The sequence below is a fragment of the Artemia franciscana genome, chromosome 4, assembly GCF_032884065.1.
Source record: "Artemia franciscana chromosome 4, ASM3288406v1, whole genome shotgun sequence".
Classification (NCBI taxonomy): domain Eukaryota; kingdom Metazoa; phylum Arthropoda; class Branchiopoda; order Anostraca; family Artemiidae; genus Artemia; species Artemia franciscana.
The window spans coordinates 11,730,026-11,744,054 of NC_088866.1; the positions used below are offsets into that span (position 1 = coordinate 11,730,026).

The following is a 14,029-nucleotide window of genomic DNA, read 5'->3' on the forward strand; positions in this document are numbered from 1 at the left end:
CGGTCATTGCCTAATACTAACACCCACATTGCACATTGTTCAAATACACCTCAAACACCACAAACTACTGCTGCAAACCCTCATGGAGAGTGTTGAACTCGATTAAGAGGAGTCAGGGTTGACCTGGGCATAATCTCTGAAATGAAACATCTCATAAGCCATTGGTTTTTCTATAATTCTGACTTCATTGCAGAATGCGTTTCTGTTAAGGCTGCCTTTGGAATTTTTCGTCAGATTTTTTTTCCAAAAAGGAGAAAAATTAGTTTTAAGTTTTTTGTTCATTTTTTTTTTTTTTAGGATTTTCCAGAAAAACCCCTATTGACGTGGTATGATTAGACTTTCTAGTTTTGGTTTGGATACCATTCAAAACTTTTAGATTTGCATGTTTTTTTTCATATGTACAAAGGTACAAAAAAATGAAAACAGACCTTCAGCTACACAAAAATGACAATGAAATTTCACATTCTGTCAGGCGTGAACTCTCCTTTGAAACGTGGATCGCTACTCAAAAGTTTCCAGTTTAAAGCGAATAAAAACCATTTGCTCTTGCTTGGCTGTTTCCTCCAAGGGATTTAGGTGATACATTTCTGTTTAAAAATGAGGTCAACCAGTCCTTTGATGTGCTTTGTTTCTGTGACCAGCCTATAGAAGTAACGACAGAGTTCACAGTCGATAAGAGACAGTAATAGCTGCAATCTTCTTGAAAGTGAACCCATTATTCCGTAGAAAATTCTTGTTGTCAAGGATTCATCTGTGTTTCTACCCGAAATAGCAACTATGTAAAACCGAGGTTCTTTCGAACAGGCATTAAAATGTTATAACCAATCCTCAATTGTTATGTCTTCTTGCGACATTACAGTAATTTGGAAAAAGATAGATGGTACCCAATCATTTGCTCTAAAATCTTTCTGTGTGAGCTGCTGTTGTCCTGAGAAAGCCCTATTGCAAATTCAGCAGCCACTCCATTAATCTCCAAACAGAAACTTTGAAAAATTCTTACGTCAAAATATACTTTTTGGAAAATAGGGCACAAATGGCTGGGCGTGCATAGATCCAAAAAAGCGAGATAATAGGGTAATATAATGCACTAATCTTGATTTTTGGAGAATTTTCGCTTAGCCACAAGGGGCTCACACTTGACTGTATAGATCAAACCAGTTCCCGGGTTCACTCTGACTTTCTCTATACACCAGAATGGTTTAGTGCCTTGAATCCAAGGAGCTGTTTAAAGGAGACATATAAAGTGCAGAAGGCCGTTTGAGACTAACGTCCCTCTCAACGTTTTCACTTTGACCGATTTTTCCGTCAAAAACGGATGTTTTGGGTCTTCGACGGATGAGAATTTGATCTGTAGGATTTCCGGATTTTTAACGGATTTTCTAAGATTTTACGTAAGAATTGAACTTAGTTGTTTTTATTCTCAAATCACACTGATCTTTTCAAGCATCAATCTTTACTGTTGTTTCTTTGTTGTTTTCCGTTCCGACTATTTTTCAACCAGAGTTCATTCTCGGACTAATTAGCTCACCTACTCCAGTCCAGAAACCGGTTTGGGGTTAACACTATCAAGTCGTATCCACTCTTCAAAAAACCGTGAGCTATGCAGTGAGTCATCAGGTCAAGTTGATTCCCGTGATTTATTTATAGAGGGAGTTAGTACTGTGTTATATTAAATCGAGGAAGCTATTGGAAACCGAGGAGGCGTTTTGTTGTATACGTTGACACCATACGCACTTAGTAAATAGAATACTTCAAGAATAGAATTTGTAATTTCATAGCTTTTCCTTCTTGTTTTACTGACAGAATGTTACACGTGGTTACACGGTTTCTTTAATACCTGAAAGAAGTATGACAGTCTTAGAATAGCGGAGTGCTACCAAAATCACATAGTAGCAGTTAGAAATTTGATTTTAGCCAATTATTTGATTTTATCCATGCCACTTGATTTTAACCATACCGGCAGAAATCACCTTTTAGCCGGTATTAACCGGTTGGTACTTTCGCCACCCAGAAACCCTGAACTATAGAGGCTGAATATATTGTTACGGTGGTTGACCAGGTAGTACCACTTGTGAAAGGCCTGCCAAATAAGTCTGTAACTGAAAAGATTGCTCTTGGAAAACAGAAAACACCTAACATTGTTCGTCAAGGCTACGGACTTATTTTGATGAGATTTTTGGCGAAAAACTCGAGTCAACTCAGTTCGCGGTCATTATCGATGAGACAACCGATGTCAGTGTGGTTAAACAACTTTCTGTTGCCGTCATATTTTGCAGCTCAGAACTTGAAATAGAAGTTGACCTGCAGGACATGGTCAGAAGTCCTGGGTCAAGAGCAGAAACAGTCTTTGAGCTTGTCGAGAAAGCTATCAATGATTGAAAGATACCACTCGAGAACTGGATCGGCTACTGTCCGGATACCTGCAATTTCATTTTTGGCTCTGGCGATTCCGTTGTCAGCAAAATCAAGGCAAAGTATCCCTGGATCACCAGTGTAAAGTGTAGCAGCCATATGATACAGCTAGTAGCATCTTATGCCTGTAAGAAGCTAACAAAGGGGTTAGAAGATTATGTCGTAACGTGTATGCCCATTTCAACATGAGTGCTGAGAGCGACTTTGTTCCCTTCCAAAGATTTACTGACACGAATATCCATCAAATGCTCTCGCTTGGGCAGACGCTTTGGCCTTCACTTAAATTGTAGGTAGATAGGATTCTCGAACAGTGGAGTCCTTTCCAACTCTACTTCCAAGGGTTAGCTCTCGAATACCCTACTCACTCTAACGATCGAACTGCACAAGCGTTGGCTAATCCACTTCTGAGAATCCAGCTGGAATTTGAAAGCAATGTTCTGGAGTTATTCAAGGATTTTAACAAAATCTTCTAGAGCGAAAAGCCGCTCTTCCATCATTCAACCAGAAATCAAGCTGCTGATCCGTAAATTGTCAATGAACCTTATGAAAGCAGCCTACGTCAGAGGGACGTCTGCACTAGAGTTGAACCCTGAAAATGTCAGGGAATACTTTGCTTTGGAAGAGTTATATCTTGGGATACTCGCCTGTGAATCTCTGGAGACATTGCAGTCAGACCAAAGAACTCGCACTCAAGAACTTTCTGTTAATTTAGTGTTTTTGTCAGCCCGTTATCTTTACGTCGAGGCGATTAAGCAGATACAGCAAAGATTCGTATTTGACGACGAAATATTCGTGTGCACTGATTTGTTAAACCCTGTGATGGCCACCGACTCGACAGCTCCAATAAAACTATCAAATCTTCTTCGCAAATACGAACTTCTGAACTGGAATGATAAAAGCATTCATGACGAGTGGCGGGAAATGCTGGTCTCAGACCTCCCTAAAAGTACTGAAAATTTAAAGCATTCATGACGAGTGGCGGGAAATGCTGGTCTCAGACCTCCCTAAAAGTACTGAAAATTTAAAGCATTCATGACGAGTGGCGGGAAATGCTGGTCTCAGACCTCCCTAAAAGTACTGAAAATTTAAAGCATTCATGACGAGTGGCGGGAAATGCTGGTCTCAGACCTCCATAAAAGTACTGAAAATTTGGGCTTCTGGAGAAAGATTTCCGAGATCAATACTCCCACTGGAAGTCCAAGGTTTGCAAACGTCATGGTTGTGAATAGGTATTTGCTTTTGCTACCATTCTCAAACGCCGTGGTTGAACATTTCTTCATTGTCCTAAACAACATCAAAACTGATTTTCAAATCACTGATCATCAAAGACGATTGGAATCGTCTCTCATCCATCTCGCTAAGGACTGCGATGCAAACGAAGGCAGGGATGAGAAGGATAAACGTTCACTCTGAATCGATTATCCTGGACCAAAGCTGACCAAAAGAATCATGTCGGTCAAGGCAAACGTGACGGTTGAACAGTGTCAAACACCAGCTAGTATACAACGTGAAGTTCTTGTTTCTGGAGCTGATGCCGTCGCCAACATGCAGTGGTAGCTGATTTCCTTTGTATCCCAGTACCCCAGAAAATGGTTGTTTGTTTTTTTATACAGCATTATATATTATAGTTAATCGATATCCGTATCCGTTCTAGTCACTAAGCGTGTATTTTCTCAAAATTTAGAGGCTTTCAAAGGAGCTAGCTTCCGAGTTATTGGCCTTCATGAGTTCTAATAGATCAACCGTACATAAACATCAAATTCGTCGAGCTCTTTTAGCCCAAAGTAACTGCGAATCGTAGTCTATCACAATGAAAGGACAAGTTTTACTGAGTTAGCTTAGCTGTCTAATAATTCAGACAGCAGGCTGATTTGTATACCACTTAACAGAATATTGTATGTTTGAGCTGTACGATCAGATAGGAAGTGTAGTCTATAGACTGATAAACGAACGTTCCGAAATATACTCTATTCCAACTTAAGCAAAAGCGTCACCGAGACACTTGGTTTCATGCAGTTGTGTTCTTTTTCACAATGAGATAGTTGCGGAATTCATTTAGCAATTTACAGGCAACGAGAGACTCGGTGATATTCTAGACTATATGAAAAATATCCATGAACTGCTAAACATCTGTCTTAAAACTCTTTTGGTATCTTCGTGGGAGAGGAGGGGGTAATTAGTTACATTAAAAAGACAGAAAGGGAGAAACGAGATGTGAACTCGAAAGACAACTCTGGTTAAGATCGCACTTGCTGATCCGCAATTCGGCTTGACGATATTTTAGGTGAAATTCAAGTAGCCAGTGCATCATTTGTCCAACCCTCTTACCTATTCTGTTCAAACCACCTTTTTCAAGAGGTGAATAAATGGAATTTTTAGCTTTTTTTTCTCGTTTGACTGCCCACAGATCTGGTGGAATCTTTCTTGAGGGCAGCATTGAACTCCAGGAAGTGTTTCAACAGAGCACACTGTTCTGCTTGTAACAACTGCTTACCAAAAGAGTTCTATTTGAACAGATTTTTGTTGTGGATTTTTAGGATTTTTTAACGGAAAATTTGACGGATTTTTCGTTCTCAGTCGTCGGAATTTTGCGGATTTTTGGTCTACCAGAACGGAAAACTTGCCATCATGAAGTGGAAACACTGGTCCCGCTATAAGCCGAGAAAAAAGAAGAAAGTTGACTCAAAGTTCTATAAATTTAAAGTGAAGAGGCAAGAAGGAGAGAATGACAGTTTTTGCTCGTTGTAAATGCTTCTTGAAAACAAATATTTTTGTGAAAGAAATTAATCAGCATGTAAAGTATACCAGTGATGCACAATTTGTTCTTGAATACTCATCAGTAAGTATAATAGCCTACCATTCAATAGTATGCCATTAATTTGCCACTGTTTCCTATGAAAAAAACACGAATAAAATGGTAGGCTACTAACCCACCATTTGGTTATGGTGTTTTCATTCAACATTTATTAAATTTTCTTTCCTGAAACGACAGTTTGGCAAAATTCTAGTTAATTGACTTCTTGCTATCTCGGAAAGGGTTTAGGTTAGGAAAATGAAACTTGCAGGGATGAATCTACAGGCTAAAGTATGTCCTGGGTAGGTATTTTAAAGTACCCACATCCACTCCTTCTCCCTCTAGAGGGCCCTGAAATTTGCCTACATGACCTATTGAAATTTTGACAAAAAAACATTTTACTTTAATTTTCAGTTACTAGTTGCCTTTTCTCTGCCTTTAGTTCTGAAAATGCAATTCCTGTTTTTTGAGCCATATCAATGTATTTTTCTGCAAAAATTTAGGAAATGTATTTGCATATCCCAAAAACCTTATAAAATGGAATTGACAAAACAAATAATTGAAGAAAAAACGGGTTTAATTTTTTTAAATTAAGCAGTGACAACAAAATAAAATAAAAACTACACTTTAACTAACAAAAAATAAAAATACTCCAAATATTTCGGCCCCACCTCCGGGAGCCTTTCTCAATGGGAAAAAAAAAAAAAAAAAAAAGGGAGAAAATTACAACAATTTAAGACTATTTTTAAGACATTTTAAAAAATGCCACAACAACTAAACCAAACTAAAAATATAAACAATCAAACATAAGAGAAACAAGAACTCACATTTTTAAAACAAACACTCCCGCACTTGACTGTAACTTTAGAAAAAACTGCAATAATTGTTTCTATTGGCACTTTCCTCTGCCACAATTGCTGTATAAATGGGGATCTATCAAAAATGAAAAATATAAATACTTGTAACAATATGAAAAAGAGGTCACCCAGCCCCCAAATCCAATCAAAATCTTACAGGTTAATGAAACACAATTATGAATTATAAATTGAATGGATTTTTTCATTTGCTATTTTAGCTGCCGTCCGTTGACTTCTTACAGCATCCCCATTTATACAGCGATTGTGGCAGAGGAAAGTGCCAATAGAAACAATTATTGCAGTTTTTTCTAAAGTTACAGTCAAGTGCAGGAGTGTTTGTTTTAAAAATGTGAGTTCTTGTTTCTTTTATGTTTGATTGTTTATATTTTTAGTTTGGTTTAGTTGTCGTGGCATTTTTTAAAATGTCTTAAAAATAGTCTTAAATTGTTGTAATTTTCTCCCTTTTTGTTTTTTTTTTTTTCCCGTCGAGAAAGGCTCCCGGAGGTGGGGCCGAAATATTCGGAGTATTTTTATTTTTTGTTAGTTAAAGTGTAGTTTTTATTTTATTTTGTTGTCACTGCTTTATTTAAAAAAATTAAACCCGTTTTTTCTTCAATTATTTGTTTTGTAAATGGAAAAGCAGTGTGGTCTAAGAAATTATTTAAAATGGAATTGAGCAAAGTTATGAAGCTGAAAACAATTTTATTGTACTTCAATTAAGCAGAAGATCTATTTTCCAAGGTTTCATTTTTATAACACAGATATTTTTAAAGGTCAGGGCCCTCTAGAGGGAGAAGTAGTAGAGGTAGTTGCTTCAAAATACCTTCCCGGGACATAATTTAGTCTGTAAATTCATCTCTGAAAGTTAAATTTTCCTAACCTAAACCCTTTCTGAGATAGAAAGAAGTCAATTAACTAGAATTTTTGCTTGGAAAGTGGTTAGGAAAATGAAACTTTCAGTAGCTTAATGAATCAAGGGCCTAAAACATACTCCAAGAAGGAATGGATAATGTTTATAGACTATTCAAGTTGCTAAGAAATAAACTTAACTCTATAGTTAGAGTTGCATCCTGAATCTAAATTGGTAAATATTTTGATTTTCATATTATTAACTTACAAGTAAAGTGAACATACCACTTGGTGCCTATTTTATGCTCTTTCCAAATATAATAATCACTTGCTGCAAATCAATCTTACCCCCACCCCTGTATATACCAATTCAGGGTATATATTTGCACATTAGGGTGGGGATGAAGTCTAAACTTGCCTCTCATTTGTATCAGAAATAAATTTTACCAAGACCCATTGCCTTAATGCACAAATATAGAGGCTTACCCTGAATTGGTATATACAGGTGTGGGGGTGAAATTCATTCACAGCAAAAGTGAGTGTTATGTGTGGAAAGAGCATAAAAAAGGCAGTTACCCCCACCCCTGTATATACCAATTCAGGGTATATATTTGCACATTAGGGTGGGAATGAAGTCTAAACTTGCTTCTCATTTGCATCAGAAATAAATTTACCAAGACCCATTGCCTAAATGTGCAAATATAGAGGCTTACCCTGAATTGGTATATACAGGTGTGGGGGTGAAATTCATTCACAGCAAAAGTGAGTGTTATGTGTAGAAAAGAGCATAAACCCCTATATATACCAATTCAGGGTATATATTTGAAATAAACTGTATGTACTCAGTGTTGTGACAAGTACTTCAAATTTGTACTTAAGTCTCAAGTAATAAGTACTTCCAATATTTGTACTTAAGTATCAAGTACTGGGTACCAGACCACAATTGTACTTAAGTAGTACTTGACAGAACTTGTACTTAAGTAGTATTTCAAGTACTACTTAAGTACAATTCTACTAACAGCATTTCTAGCTCAGTCATATCTAGTCATATAATGGAAATAAAATAAAGTCATATAATAAAGGCATTATGCAGACTAAACAAATAATTAATCACCAGGAAAGACAGTGGACCTCTGCTTCTTTGAACATTAGTTAGTTTTAAACAGTAACAGTGCCACCTGTAGCCAAATGACAAATGTCATCCAACAGTCTACCAAAGTAACTAATCGCAGGATTCTAGGTAGTTCTAGGAATTCTCCAATGGGTGTTTTCTTCTTTTTCCATTTAGTCAAAACTGCACTGTTCTAGGTCAAGAAACATTGAAAAAGTGTAGCCTCCCTTGCTCAAGATTAATGATTTGTCTTCTGGTGGAGATGCTGGTACTGGGAATTTGCTTTTAGCACTGCTAAGCACTCAAACCTGAGGTCTCCTAGCAAATTCCTTCATGGAGACAAAATGGATCCTCCAGTTAAAAAAAGTCTTTCAACAGGAGCTGAAGATGGCAATGCACAGTTGTACTTTCAAAAAACTTGCTGCACATGAGGGAATGCAAAGGTACCTCCATTTGTCTCCTAGAAACTACAAAACCTCCATCTTCACTTTATTAACTGCAGAGTTAGACTGTGATGAATTGCTCTTGTCTTCTGAGAATTCATAGAAACCATCACCTGACAAGTGGCTGGACTTGTCATCATCAGGATCACTTGCTCTCATCCTTTTAGCCTCCTCTACCAACATTGTTGCAGCTGCTTCTTTTCAGCTATCAGGGAATATTTTTTTCTTGAACATGGGTATGCTACATGTTGCAAGGATATAGTCTTTGCAGGTTTGGACTGAGCCCCCCAGAAAGCTAAACTACCACTCAACACCATCTTGTAGCATGCTAACCAATTGAGCAGTGTACTTCACAGACTGCTTGAGCTTCATCAGTTTTTATGGCACTTGGTATTTACCAAGTGACATATAGCAATTGCAAATTCTGTCGGTCTGTCTGTCTGTCCTGGTTTTGCTAGTTTGGGCACTTCCAGATAAGCTAGGAGAATGAAATTTGGCAGGCATATCAGGGACCAAACCAGATTAAATTAGAAACAGTTGTTTCCTCAATTCAGCCATCTGGGGGGAGTGGGGGGACAGTTAATTCACATGTCCTAGATACATAATTGACATTACTGGATTAGATCTGCTCTCTTTGGGGGAGTCGTGGAGGGGGCAGGTTAATTTGGTTATATTGGAAAATTTAGAAAAACTGAGGTATTTTTAACTTACAAATGGGTGATTGGATCTTGAATGGAATTTGTTATTTAGAAAAACTTTGTGTCTCAGAGCTTTTATTTTAAATCTCAGCCAGATCTGGTGAGATTGGGGGGGGAGTTGGAGGGGGAAACTGGAAATGTTGGAAAACGCTTAGAGTGGAGAGATCAGGATCAAACTTGGCGGGAAGGATAAGCTTAAGTCCTGGATACTGATTGACATAACCGAACCGGATCTGCTCTCTTTGGGGGAGTTGGGAGGACATATTTGGTAATTCAGAAAAATTAGAAAAAATGAGGTATTTTTAACTTAAAATGAGTGATCAGATCTTAATGAAATTTGATATTTAGAAGGACCTTGTGTCTCAGAGCTCATATTTTAAATCCCGGCTGGATCCTATGACATTGGAGGGGAGTTGGTAAGGGGAAATTGGAAATCTTGGACAATGCCTAGAGTGGAGATATTGGGATGACACTTGGTGGGAAGAATAAGCATAAGTCCTTGATACATGATTGACATAACTGGACCAGATCTGCTGTCTTGGGGGAGTTTGGGGGACATATTTGGTAATTCAGAAAAATTAAAAAAAAAAGATTTTTTAACTTACAAACAAGTGATCAGATCTTAATGAAATTTGATATTTAGAAGGACCTCGTGTCTCAGAGTTCTTATTTTAAATCCCGGCTGGATCTGATGACATTGGGGGGAGTTGGTAAGGGGAAACTGGAAATCTTGGACCATGCCTAGAGTGGAGATGTTGGGATAAAACTTGGTGGGAAGAATAAGCACAAGTTTTTGATACATGATTGACATAACTGGACCAGATCTACTGTCTTTGGGGGGGGGATTACAAAATTACAAAAAATGAGGTATTTTAACTTACAAATGGGAGGTTGGATCTTAATGAAACTTGATATATAGAAATATCTCATGTTTTAGATCCTCAAATTTCAATTCGGATTGGATCTGGGACATAGGGGTGGGTGGAGGGGGGAAACAAAAATCTTGGAAAACTCTTAGAGTGGAGAGATTGGGATGAAATATGATGGGAAGAATAAGGACAAGTTCTAGATACAGTATTGACATAACAGGACTGGATGTGCTTTCTTTGGGGGAGATGAAGGGGTTTCTAGTGCTTTGGCAAGTTTGAGAATCAGCACCATTGATAGATATGTGAATGACATAAACAGACTGGATCTGATCTCTTTGGGGGAATTGGAGGAATTTCTAGTGCTTTGACAAGTTAATGGTGGTTCTTGGCATGCTAAGACAATGAAATCGATAACTCTAGTGATGGGTCTAATTTTAGGCTCTGACCTTGTCACAAGTGCCATATGAGCTCTTGGCTCTTGTTTTTTTTTTTAGCTCTATCATAGTTCAGCCCTGAAAGGGGATAACATTATTATAAGTTTATTTTATGAGGGACAAAATGCTTTAATCCCAGCATAAGGCTAAAAAAGTCTCTGAAATATAAGCTTAAAACTTCACTGACATAGTAGTTAATTATTTATGTCTATTAATTTATAATTACTGGGCAAGATCTAGCCAAGAAAGATGTCCCTTGCAGAGTAATTATGGTATCTAATTTCACTGATCCCCTAAGTAAAAAAAAATCAAATTCATTAGGGATTGTTTCAGTTTTTATTAACTTCCCTGAAATTTCTATTTTAGGTAATCCAGAGTGCTGGGCTTTCTGTAGATGAAACGTTGAAACAAGTAAGCCTTTTTACTTTTTGAATTTGGACACAAAATCTCTTTTTTTTTTTAAATCTTCAATTTTTGAAGTTGTTGAAAGGGAGATGTGAAACTTGTAGTATAGTAGAATTGCACTTGTAGAATTTGTAAAGACATATGGGGTTTATTGCTTCCCCCTCTCTCTAGATCTGATATTACTGTAGTTGACACAGACAGCTGTATAGGGGTAGGCAACTTTGGATTTAAATAGGGTAAGGATTGTTTAGTATTGGCTCTAGGGCTTCTGCAGGATAAATATCACAAGAGTCAACAGTCCAACTGATTCCTTTTATATGATTTTTACTTTTCCTCAAAAACCTGAAGTGAACCTTCCCACGGTAGCTTACTTTAAGTAAAACGTTGTCTTGGATCGAATTCATGCATTTAGTGGACTTGTTTAAGCAACTTGCTTGTGTATAACTGAGATAAACATTAACCCCCAAAACATTATATTGTGAAGTTTCTCTGCAAGGAAAAGATTAAAACAGTACCAAAAATAAAGAGTCTTTTTATCAAGCCATCTGAGGTTAACACAGCTGTGTTAGTGTTCCTCTTCTATCTCAATCTATTGAAAGCTTCACTCTTTAACCCTCTTCTCTGAAGTTCCAGTTTCCTTCAAACCACATTTTCCCGCCCAATTTTAAACTTCTTCTCTGAAGTTCCAGTTTCCTTCAAACCACATTTTCCCTCCCAATTATAGAATCCTAATTAGGGTTTATGCCAGATTTGCCTCTTACTCAATCGGACTATTTGTCTTGGCTTTTTCTACAATTAGCCATGGCTTGATGCCAACAACTACTTGATTTTAATTCAAAATCAAAGATTTATAATGTGCCTATTTTTTTTTAATAATATTTATTAGTTTTATATTTCATTAATTTTGTATATAATACTATTAATGTGCCTTTGCTTTCGAACTTCTGTGTTACAGAATTAGTGTCAAACAGTGTGCTTTCAGTAAAATCTTAGTTTTGTATAATCCTATGTTCTACACAAATACGGATAATTTACTTACTCTAAGTTTGTAGCTTTGTGATGGATGGGCCGAGAAGTGATGGTCTTGTTTGTTTTAAGTTTCAATTTTACCTTTTTTAATTTTTATCAGGTTTTTAGAGGGTCAGTTTTTACTATTTTTTTTTTTTGCTTCTAATAAAGCATAAAATAATTATGACAGGTAAATTTCTTTGTCTAACTTGAACCTATATTACAGAACCCATAAAAACGAGGAGAAACTGAAATAATTACGAACATTGCCTTGCTTCATCAATTGAAATTTTCCTTCGAAATTATAACCATATACTTTCTTACGATAGTCTATGTGTCATCTTTATTTTAGGAAACTGTTACTTATATACGAACAGATTTGTCTTTCGAAATGCAAATAAGCCAGTAAATCTGAAGCTGTTATTGTTATTATTATTTATAATTATTATTGCTCGGTCATGTGGATAAGAATCTCAATATGTGTATTATTATTGATATCTACATTCCTGCTTTTTTTATCAGTTTATTCATTCCCTCTTGAAACTGATATATATATATATATATATATATATATATATATATATATATATATATATTCGTGACTTGTATGAGAAAAAATTTGTCTTTAGAAATGTAAATGAGCCAATAAAGCTAAAAATATTGTTATTATAATAATTATTGCTGGGTCGTGTGGATAAGGATCATAAAATGTGTATTATCATTGGCGTCTACATTCCTGCTTTTACATCAGTTTTTGCACTCCCTCCTAAAATTGATTAGAACTCTTTCGTAATGGATCCTTTGATAACTCCCTTCCGGTACCTACTGCTACTTCTACTACTAAAAACTTACTGCAACACTAAGCCGCCGGAGGCCAATATTACTGCGCTCGCTCCTCCTCTGCAACAATTTATTCCAAACTTTAGCCTTTACTATTTCCAACAAAGTTTCAATTTCCTTTAAATTTCCTTAAGCACAATTTTTGGCAATATTTCATCTTTCATCCATTAAATATGGCCTTGCCGTGTCAATATTTCTATTGTTATAACCTAAGAAAGTGGAATCGAACCACATTTTTCGTATAACTTACTGTTTGGTATACGGTCAGTTAAATGGGTACCTCAAACTGTCCTTCAACAATTTATTTGGGAACATTTAACATATCTTCCTAAGCTATTTGAAGTACCAATGTTTCAGAGTCGTACTTGGCCACTGTCATGCCCAACCGTGTCAATATTTCTATTGTTATAACCCAAGAAAATGGAATCGAACCACATTTCTCGTATAACTTACTGTTTCATATACGGTCAGTCAAATAGGTGCCTCAAACTGTCCTTGAATAATTTGTTTGGGACCATTTAACATATCTTCCTCAGCTATTTGAAGCACCCATGTGTCAGAGTCGTACTTGACCACTGTCATGCCCATGGCTTCCAATATTCTATTCTTAGTTTTTAGACCTATCTTCCTATTCTTCCAAGCTTTTTTCAACTGCGAAAAATACCCTGTGCATTGGCTATTTTACTTTTTACATGTTCACTGTATCTACCGTCTTTATGAATAATACTACCCAGGTACCTCAAAGAGAGAGTCCTTTTTAGCTTGAAAGTAGTGATGTGAGATATCAGCCCATGGCCTTGCATGCCAAGCGAGTGCTCTTCCAACTGGGATAAGGTTAGAACTTAAATTCTGATCAAATTACCCCTTTTCCAATACTCTATGATCGCAGATTCAATATGAACTCCCTTGGAGTAAAAGAAAGAAAGAAAAAACGAAAAAAAAACGGGATATAACAGTCCAACTATGCTAAAATGCTATTTTCTTGATTTTCAGGATGGGAATTACAAACCTCTAGTTAAGACTTTTGGCTATAACCGTTCTAGTGATGTACCATTATTTTCATTCACCAAAATTTTTTGGGGTTTCAGCCTCCTTTTTGAAATTAGCAAATGTTTGGTTTGATAGTGGCAAGTTATTCTTAGCCGAACCAGAATAATAGGGAGGGTTTCGAAGTCAGTGGCAGTGTCATATTTTTTTTGCTATAAACAGTATCTTTGAAAACACGTTTTATAATTTCCAGGTACTATGGGCTGTGGTTTGCTCTTTGCTAGGTCATTTAAAGTTAGAATTTTCTTGTTACCTTTTATTT

General features: G+C 36.6%; 1 protein-coding gene across 3 annotated transcripts in view; it reads left to right on the top strand.

Annotated features, from left to right (window-relative positions):
- The first annotated feature begins 5,049 nt into the window (after positions 1 to 5,049).
- LOC136026005 (2-oxoglutarate and iron-dependent oxygenase domain-containing protein 2-like) overlaps positions 5,050 to 14,029 on the top strand; it is a 28,528-nt gene continuing 19,548 nt past the window's right edge. Inside the window, exons 1-2 of one of the 3 annotated variants that reach the window (XM_065702152.1) lie at positions 5,050 to 5,251; positions 10,834 to 10,878. In XM_065702152.1, coding sequence (XP_065558224.1) covers positions 5,138 to 5,251; positions 10,834 to 10,878 — 159 coding nt within the window. In that variant the 5' untranslated portion in view covers positions 5,050 to 5,137. The remainder of the gene's footprint in view (positions 5,252 to 10,833; positions 10,879 to 14,029) is intronic. The other 2 variants (XM_065702151.1, XM_065702154.1) reach the window with 2 other exon arrangements.